This window comes from Littorina saxatilis, linkage group LG10 (genome assembly GCF_037325665.1).
Source record: "Littorina saxatilis isolate snail1 linkage group LG10, US_GU_Lsax_2.0, whole genome shotgun sequence".
Lineage (NCBI taxonomy): Eukaryota > Metazoa > Mollusca > Gastropoda > Littorinimorpha > Littorinidae > Littorina > Littorina saxatilis.
The window spans coordinates 5,470,174-5,480,173 of NC_090254.1; the positions used below are offsets into that span (position 1 = coordinate 5,470,174).

At 40.4% G+C, this 10,000-nt stretch overlaps 2 protein-coding genes and 1 long non-coding RNA gene across 3 annotated transcripts in view; 1 reads left to right on the top strand and 2 right to left on the bottom strand.

The window, feature by feature from the left end:
• Window positions 1-550, top strand: part of LOC138978027 (anoctamin-7-like) — a 46,385-nt gene extending 45,835 nt beyond the window's left edge. Inside the window, exon 19 of the mRNA XM_070350646.1 lies at window positions 1-550. This exon is cut by the window's left edge and continues 1,703 nt beyond it. The gene's annotated coding sequence lies outside the window, so the exon portion shown is untranslated.
• Window positions 551-4,170: 3,620 nt separating this feature from the next.
• LOC138978044 (uncharacterized) lies at window positions 4,171-6,352 on the bottom strand. The gene is made up of 2 exons (XR_011459563.1): window positions 5,349-6,352; window positions 4,171-4,983 (listed from the first exon to the last, which is right to left on the bottom strand). It is a non-coding gene; the product is annotated as an uncharacterized lncRNA (long non-coding RNA).
• Window positions 6,353-6,543: 191 nt separating this feature from the next.
• The window catches only part of LOC138978030 (28S rRNA (cytosine-C(5))-methyltransferase-like), a 26,615-nt gene continuing 23,158 nt past the window's right edge, over window positions 6,544-10,000 (bottom strand). The window contains exons 6-7 of the mRNA XM_070350650.1: window positions 9,129-9,307; window positions 6,544-8,389 (exon numbers count right to left, since the gene is read on the bottom strand). Of these exons, the coding sequence (XP_070206751.1) occupies window positions 7,350-8,389; window positions 9,129-9,307 (1,219 nt within the window). The 3' untranslated portion in view covers window positions 6,544-7,349. The remainder of the gene's footprint in view (window positions 8,390-9,128; window positions 9,308-10,000) is intronic.

Sequence of the window (10,000 nt, forward strand, 5' to 3'; positions counted from 1 at the left end):
ATTCAACTAAGATTTATTTTTTCCTCAAATATTTAATTGTCCTCATGCCGCAAACAATTTTTAATGTAGTCATTGCTGACCATGGTTTTATTCATAGTTAATATGTAAAGCACGGAGAGCATAGTTTACAAGCTGTGGTTCGCGCTACATAAGCTGTCATTATTATTTTTATTATTATTATTATTCCGCAAACCTACATGTTAATGCATTCTTACTTAAATTGTCACTTGTACATACTTTTTATGTAGCTTAATTGTTAGGATATTTTCAGTCTTACTTAGAAAAAAAACACCTCTGTGCATGCTCACCAAGACTTGTGATCTACTCCAGCTGTACAATTAATCTCTCTTTCAAATTAACATCTGTGTTAATGTGTGTAAATATCAATGTGCACAAGTGGTGTTTTACTTGACATTTTCCCACTCTTAGTCCATTAAAGAAAACTGTAAGTACTGTTATCTGTCAAAATAAAATACACAACCCCACAAACCCCCCCCCCCCCCCCCCCCCTGAATCAAATGCACCTTTTGTTTTAGGTATTTTGCAGTTCAATTCACATTTTGTATGGCTTCAATGGAACCCCCCCCCCCCCCTGCCTCTTTTAAGACACACCCCCCCCCCCCCCCCCCCCCCCCGCATTAAAGACTTCCGCCTTCTTAAGACCTTGCTTTTTCAGATCGTCTGTAAACTTACCCCCATTTTAAGACTTCTTTTTAAGACCATGAGTGATCCATTTTCTTAGATTTTTGAAGGTTGCAAAAGGGGAATTCCATTGTATTAATTTACAAACCGTTTCTTTGGGAATTGGTTTTCATTCTCAGACATAGAGACTTAAATTATATTCTTCTGTGGTAGATCACCCTAAAAAAAAAAATAGTAAGATGTCTTTCTCAGTTACACCGTACGTTCTATCCGTTTTTGCTTGGCACTTGCTGTTTTGATTGTCCGCAATACTTAATGTCATATGTACGCGCTCCCGTGTTTACAAAGTGTAGTTTGCCCACAATCGATGTCAAACGCACCATAAGACCATATAATGACGATATGTCACCATGCGCGGACCATAATACATGCATTACAGCTTGTTCTAGCCTCTGAAAAAGTGAGGATGTCAACAAAGCCGCGGTGTTAGCTCCCTTGATCAACGTTACATGTGTTGCCAAATCTATAAATAGGACGATCCAGATCAAAATGAAAATTAACATATCTCAACATTGAAGGGGTCCTAGACCACAATATTTTGCAGGGAACTTAATTTAGCATGTCTCCAGCTGTTGGTAAAGCAATTAGCGTGTATAGTCATCGAGTACATAATATGCCTTTAATGTCGTCATCATTCCAGGATGTGAAATAATGAAGAAAACAAATAATTTAGGTCAATTCATTATTATCATTGGTTAAACTATAGGTAGAAATGTTTTACAGCAGAACCCCTCCACCCCCCCCCCCCCCCCCCCCCCCCCAATTGAAGACTTCCCCCTTTTTTTAAACCTGGCTTTTTCAGATTTTCTGTTCATGTAAACCTACCTCCAATTTAGGACAGTCCCTCCTTTTTAAAACCCAATTTTTCGATGTCTCAAAAGTTGGTTCCACTGTATAGCTTAGTGCAAGTCAAGCTGTACTGATCACATTTTAACTCAGGTTTAAAATTGCAGTAACTAAAACGGAATGCCATTATACTTATTGCTCATAGTTCAATATGTTTTTGCTTGAATCTCTCTGACATGAGTTTTCTTCCACGTTCCTTTTTATATTGTGTAATAACTGTATTTTTGGTGTCTTCAATCTATCGTCTTCTTCGCACATATCTCTGTTTTCTACTAATCTGGCTTATCCATTTTGTTTTACGTTAATGAGATTGAATAGATTTACACGATGTAGATATTATTACTTAAATGACACCCACCGTTCTGAATATTTCCTTTCAAACAGATTTAAACAGACATGCAAGACAGGTGAGGCACATTATCACTAGTGAAGACATTATTGGGTATGTAAGGACCATTCGCCTTGTAAAACAGTGGAACCCCCATTTTAAGACCTTGTCTTTTCGCAATTTTTGTTCACAAGCCCTGTAAATTAACCTCTATTTCAAGACTCCCTCCTTTTTAAGACCTGATTTTCTCAGATGTTTGGAGGTCTTAAAAGGGGGGTTCCACTGTATTGTTTCAACAAAGAACATCTGTTGAACATGAAAGTAAATTGCACAAGAGACTTGCCCCTGTCTTTTCCTTAACATGAACTTGTAATTATTATCAGTTATTATCAAAACAATTAATGCTACCACAGAATTTCACTCATCTACAAATAAAGCATCTTAAGCATTTCTTTACATATGTAACCACATCTTGAAGACCCTTTTAACAACAGATTTGACCTAATTGTAATTAATGTTTTTTACTTTTCCTTCCTCCTCTATTGCTATGATTGTCCTTTATGTAGGTAATGTTCATGCATTTTGCCTTTTATTTCTGACTTTTTTCTCCCAGTGTAATTAAAGATACATTCCTTATTGTGTAAAGCCCGCTACTAACTACAGCCAAACCAAGCCGAACTAGGTCGGGGAACGTTTGGCGAATGTTTACCGTGCCTGGTTCGGTGTACTAACTATAGCGGCAAAATATATCGGCGATACCGGTCATATGATCAAGAAATATCACGTGAGAAGACTGGTGATCGGTTGACAGCGTTATAGCCGTCAGTATTGGCACTCTTCAAGGATGAAGATACAAAAAATATTCAACCAATAGAAAAGACAGTTCGCCGATGACGCCCCGAATGTTTGCAGGGTTGTATCGGCGAACCGCGAAGGTTACAGCTGCAACCAAAAAATAGCGGAATCCCCTGATTTGCTGACGTCACCGAACTATTTCGGCTGTAGTTAGTAGCAGGCTTGAGCAAAGTGTGCACCACCTCCGATCTTCGCCGTCGTGTTTACATGTCATAAGAGCACCCTTTTACTTGGTCATATAACAAAAATGGACGGGCGCAGTGGCGTGGTGGTAAGACATCGGCCTCCTAATCGGAAAGTCGTGTGTTCAACTCCCGGCCGCTGCCGCCTGGTGGGTTAAGGGTGGAGATTTTTCCGATCTCCCAGGTAAACGTATGTGCAGACCTGCTACTGTGACTTAACACCCTTCATGTACACGCAAGCACAAGACTAAATGCGCATGCAAAAGATCCTGTAATGCATGTCAGAGTTCGAGGGTTAGAGAAACACGAAAATACCCAGCATGCCTCCCCCGAAATCGGCGTATGCTGCCGGAATGGAGGGGTAAAACGATCATAGACGTAAAAATCCACGCGTGCAAAAAACATGAGTGAACGTGGGAGTCTCAGCCCATGAACGAAGAAGAATATACCAAAAATCAGCTCTCAGTAGACTACAGCGCCTGTAGCCGTGTCGGGCCTGCCTCTAATTCCTCTGCAGACTTGATTTTTGCCTTTGAATACATATTGTAATAGACGATGTTAAGGAATAACTCTGTCAAGTTTTTATGAGTTGAGAAGAGTTGCTTTTCCTTGTTTCCATAGAAACACTGAGGCAAGCATACAATGTCATGTGTAGCTTCCATAAGTGTTTGTATATACATGCAAATGCGAGGAATATAAAGGGAAAGCAACTCTTCCATTCACCTATGAAAACCCAACAGTTATTTCACATATTCATCTATTTAGCAAAGAAACAAAACAAAACAAGAAATTCCTTCAAGGTAGGAAAAACACCCCCGTTGGTCAAAGGGAAATAACCATTCTCACTGCCACCAACTGAGAAGGTTATTTCCCTTTGACCATTAATATGTCACTCTATAAGTCCTTGTAGAATCTTAATCCACCAATAACTCCCTAACCGTGTGTTTGACTGGTCCCAATTTTTGTAAGGACCGTCTCAGGAATGTATAGAACCTGTTCACCAAGTTTGGTGACGATCGGTCCGTTCATTCTTGAGATCTATATGCGAACACAAACACACAAACACATCGACCGAAACCTATACACACCCCTATACCGGGGGTGTAAAAACACAATGTACTGAATGTAGCCAGGCTCCTGTTTGTTGGTATGTGTCTACATTGAAGGATGCTGATTTATCACGTCGAAGCCTGGACAGGTGTGTGGCAATGTTGATGATTTCCACACAAGAAGAAAATTATCTTTAAAGACAACACATTTTCACATTAGCAGGTTTGCACTCCCCTGAACACTTTTCCCTTTTTAATATAAATCCAATTTCTACCTGCCTTTTCTCTCATTATTATTGTAAAGATTGTTGTTCTGTTTTCTGCTGAGGGTCCATGGGTGCTTATTACTGTTTTTCCCTGCATAATAAAATGTGCAATATTTCATGTGTCTTTGTTTATGTGTATGTTTTGCATGCACACTTGTTAGATGTGCATGTGCACTCAAGTCTGGATCGAGTGTTTGTGCGTATATATATGTGTGTGTGTACATGTGAGTGCATGCTGGTGTGTGTGTGTGTGTACAGTGCAATCTGGTGTGGTGTATGTGTTTGTGTACAGAGTGTGTGTGCATGCGTGTACTGTGCATGTGTGTTTGTACAGTGTGTGTGTGTGCGTGTGCAGTGTACCAGCCAGTATAAATGTGTGTGTGTTCAGTTGTTAACTACATTGCAATGTATATAAGCACATCAACACATCAATAACAAGCTGCAACCAACTAAATTCAAAACCAGAAAGAGTTATACAACTTTTTACTCATTCATCAAAATGACCCCAAGCCAGAAGAATTTCTTCACCAATTTAACATACCTAATTACAAACATAACAAAGGTAAACAAAAACACACAAGAACTCAAAAAAGCACAGGTCCATGGACCATATACAAACTGAAATTCTGACAAATTAAAATTTACATTCAATTGACATGACGCAATTTTCTTTGGCGCCGTCTTGATTATATTGTCTACTTTCTAAAGTTACCCAGAAATGATATTTTCACTTTTTTTTTCTCCACAAGTTCAAACTTTAAAGGCATATGTACTTGATGACTATACACGCTAATTGCTTTACCAACAGCTGGAGACATGCTAAATTAAGTTCCCTGCAAAATATTGTGGTCTAGGACCCCTTCAATGTTGAGATATGTTAATTTTCATTTTGATCTGGATCGTCCTATTTATAGATTTGGCAACACATGTAACGTTGATGCAAGGGAGCTAACACCACGGCTTTGTTGACATCCTCACTTTTTCAGAGGCTAGAACAAGCTGTAATGCATGTATTATGGTCCGCGCATGGTGACATATCGTCATTATATGGTCTTATGGTGCGTTTGACATCGATTATGGGCAAACTACACTTTGTAAACACGGGAGCGCGTACATATGCCTTTAAGCTTTGGTTTCAGCAGTTCTGTATGAGCAGATATCACTAGTTGTTTTTTTCTCGCACCTCTCCTTTCTGTTCTCTGGTTCTTTCAGACCTGGGAACCCTTGTACTTGGAGTATTCTCAAAACAAACTTGTTGTATTTTCAGAAATATGAGTGTACTCCACACAGCATTTGAACATCCATGATTAAAACATGCTTTGCACACGTCTGTTGCATAGTTAATAAGTTAACCAATACATTTTAAACAAAAACTTCAATCAAATTCTTTCAATGTTTAATGACAAAAACTGTAATCATTGATTAAAAGTTATGAAGTTCTCTTTAATCATTAGAATATGAAGAGTCGCACTAAATATTCAGGAATGACATTCTATGTGTGTAATTTTGGGGGTGTGAAACTCTGATGCACAGTTGTAAAAAAAAGTAGTCCATGATTTTTCTTGTCGTATTTTTGTTCCTACGACCATACTCATCGTATTTTAGACAGCATTATTGTGTGTGCCATCCACTCTATGCTAGGTCCTGCTTTGTTATATTTAGTCAAGTTTTGACTAAATATTTTAACATCGAGGGGGAATCGAAACGAGGGTCGTGGTGTATGTGCGTGTGTGCGTGTGTGCGTGTGTGCGTGTGTGTGTGTAGAGCGATTCAGACTAAACTACTGGACCGATCTTTATGAAATTTGACATGAGAGTTCCTGGGTATGAAATCCCCGAACGTTTTTTTAATTTTTTTGATAAATGTCTTTGATGACGTCATATCCGGCTTTTCGTGAAAGTTGAGGCGGCACTGTCACGCCCTCATTTTTCAACCAAATTGGTTCAAATTTTGGTCAAGTAATCTTCGACGAAGCCCGGACTTCGGTATTGCATTTCAGCGTGGTGGCTTAAAAATTAATTAATGACTTTGGTCATTAAAAATCGGAAAATTGTAAAAAAAAATAAAAATTTATAAAACGATCCAAATTTACGTTTATCTTATTCTTCATCATTTGCTGATTCCAAAAACATATAAATATGTTATATTCGGATTAAAAACAAGCTCTGAAAATTAAATATATAAAAATTATTATCAAAATTAAATTGTCCAAATCAATTTAAAAACACTTTCATCTTATTCCTTGTCGGTTCCTGATTCCAAAAACATATAGATATGATATGTTTGGATTAAAAACACGCTCAGAAAGTTAAAACAAAGAGAGGTACAGAAAAGCGTGCTATCCTTCTTAGCGCAACTACTACCCCGCTCTTCTTGTCAATTTCACTGCCTTTGCCATGAGCGGTGGCCTGACGATGCTACGAGTAAAATGGCATTGCGTTTCATTCTGTGAGTTCGACAGCTACTTGACTAAATATTGTATTTTCGCCTTACGCGACTTGTCCTTTCCTTCTTCTTCTTGTTTTTTGCAACGATCACTCTTTCCGAAGTTCGTAAATCAGACATATTGCCTTGATCATGGTCAGAGTGTTGAAGAATGATATTCTGTTGAACGATTTCCTCATGGCGGTTTCCATCACTGTCTGTTTTCCATTTTCTTCCTCTTTTTCTTCTTGCTTTTAACACACTCATCCTTCCCTTGAACCTGTGTGGGTTTTTTTTTTTTTTTTTCGTTCATGGGCTGAAACTCCCACGGCTTTTACGTGTATCACCGTTTTTACCCCGCCATTTAGGCAGCCATACGCCGCTTTCGGAGGAAGCATGCTGGGTATTTTCGTGTTTCTATAACCCACCGAACTCTGACATGGATTACATGATCTTTTTTCGTGCGCACTTGGTCTTGTGCTTGCGTGTACACACGGGGGTGTTCGGACACCCAGGAGAGTCTGCACACAAAGTTGACTCTGAGAAATAAATCTCTCGCCGAACGTGGGGACGAACTCACGCTGACAGCGGCCAACTGGATACAAATCCAGCGCGCTACCGACTGAGCTACATCCCCGCCCCGAACCTGTGTGTGAAGAATAAGTTCTGTGCTAAAATCTTCCTCCTCCCCCCTATCTTATTCTTTCTTCCTATGTTTCGTTTTCTTTCTTTTCTTGCTTGCAGTCACGTCACCGTGTGCTTGATACTGTCGCTGGTCCTTATCAAATCCTTGCACAGCAAGGCTTGCAGTTTCTTCATGTTGACTTCCTTCAGTCAAACTTAACTTTCTTTTCCTTTTCTTCTTGGACTTTTTGCTTCCATCTTCACTATTGTCCACTTGTGAGTGATTGGGCTTGTCCCTGTTCTGAGCTTGCGCTGAAGCATTAGCTTGGCCGATATCACACTCTTCTTCCCTGACTTGTGAAGCCTTCTTTCTCTTTTTTCGACTCTTTTTGCTTCTATCTTGATCATCCATTTCGACTTGTTGGCACTGAAGTTGGTCTGTGTCACCTTCTCGCTGAGCAGACTTGACTTTTTCTTCTTCTGCAGTATCATCTCCTTGCCTTCCTTGTAATTGTCTGTTCTTCTTCTTGGTTTTCTTCTTACTATCAGTCAGGTCACCCTGTGTGTTCTCTTGCCAGTCAGATTGGACAGCTATGTGTTCTTCCTCTGCAATGTTCCCCTTTCCGTGGTTCAAGTCATCTTCATCTTCGCTATGTGTTACTTTCCTGCTTTTCTTCTTCTTCTGTAAACACTCTTCTTTTGCACCGATGTCAGAAGTGAGCTCACCACTTGTGTCTGAGTCTCTCGCCCCCTCTACCTCCCCATCCACTCTCTCAAAACACGCCACAAAAAATCCATTGGTCAAGTCTTTCTTGGGGCTCATGCGAAGACAACACTTGGAAATGTCATCGCTACCTTTCCCTCTGTGAGAAAGTTCTGGAAATATCTTCTTCACCTGAAAATTTTCTTTCACCTGCTCGGCGACCTCGTTCACCACCTGTTCGTTTTCCTGCTCGTGGATAGAGCAGGTGGAGTAGACAACGCGCTGCGCAGCGGGAAAGCGCAGCGCATGTTTGAGAATAGAGATCTGGAATCGCTGCAGTTTGAGAAGCCGGAGTGAAGCCGCATCGTCATTGCTATCCTTGTGGACGTGGTCCATCCTGCTCATCATTCCTGGAATGCAGATAAGATAAAGATAAGATAAGAATTAAAGATTCATACAGTCCTGTAAGGTTACCCTCATGGAAATTGGGGCTGCTTTCTCCCTGGGGAAAGCGATCTGCCATACAGTACGGCGCTACCTTTTTTTTTTTTATCCTGCATGCATGTATTCATGCTTCCAAGCCCTGAGACTTTTGCTGTGAAATTGTGTTTCTTTATCATGCGCATGCGTGCACACGGGGGTGTTCGGACACCGAGGAGAGTCTGCACAAAGTTGACTCTTGTTTTTATACAAATCAGTGTATCATTCTCATACAGCTATTAATTATCCAAATTGCCTCTACATTTTTTTTTTAATCTTCATCGGCCCAATGGGTTTTTTTCTGAGCTTGTTCATGACAAAGTTAGATAAAAATGTAGCCAGAAAAAACAGTCAACTTATCTCTTCAGAGTTGACAAAAAGGCTTTCTTACTGATTGTGTTACAGACGGTGTTTACATTCAAGGGCCTCAGAAGTACAACTCCTCGACTCTCCATATTACCCTTACATTAAATATTGCCCTCTCCATATTACCGTTACATCAAATATTGCCCTCTCCTTCTCCGTTCTGAAAACACATGGGCACACAAGCACTGAGTAGACACTCTCACACTCTCTTCTGAAAGCACAAAACACATACAGATTCCCAACGCATCCAATCATACTCATAGACACACACACATGCAGGCACACATGCATGCACACACACACCTGAACCACTGCAGGAAGGATCCACCAGTATGTACTCCACATCAGCAAACTCTGCATCATGAGGATCAACGGACAGAAAGTCTTGATGCACCATGGTGGTGTTGCTTACACCAGTTTTCCGCAGCTGCTGTCTCAGCAGGGACATCCTCTGGGCATCACGCTCGTAGGCCAAGATTTTCCTGTACAGAAAAAGAAGATTAACGAACAGCTATGTATAGCGGAAGGGATCTATGTCGACCAAAAGTCGGTGTATTCCCTGTAAGTGCATTTCCTGTAGGCATTTTCCATGTATACAGGGAGTGCACCTGGGTGGATTTCCTGTAGCGTTTCGCTGATCTCGCAGTTTGTTCGTTTCAATGCTTCTTAATTCTCTCGGTTTCCAGGAGACTTATACATACTTACTTAGTCTACTTCACACAGGGTTGACGGTTGTACATCAGGCTGCAGATCTTTGTGTTGGTTTCCGTAACAATAAAAATAATAATAAATGGTTCTTGTCTATGACTGTGTACGTAAGTGTTAGTTAAGAGTGCCTCGGAGAATGAGGAACATATAAGCTTGTGACAAACATCCTTTTTGAAGATGAAAGTAGCTTGTTCATTTCAATGTTTGTTATTCTCGCAGGTGCCAGGAGACAGGTTCAGCATAAATCTTGCTTACTCTATTACACATGCCGTATGTCACTTACTCTATTACACATGCCGTATGCATTGAAAGCGCTTACTTCCCTTTGTTGATCAGGTTTCCATAACAACCATGAGGGGTTGTTAGTCCCTGGCTCAATCCTCACCACTTTAACTTGGCTGGTGGACCAATAAGAACCTCGTAGTTGAAAAGACCAGGCGGGGAGGCAGGAGTCCCACGATTGCTTC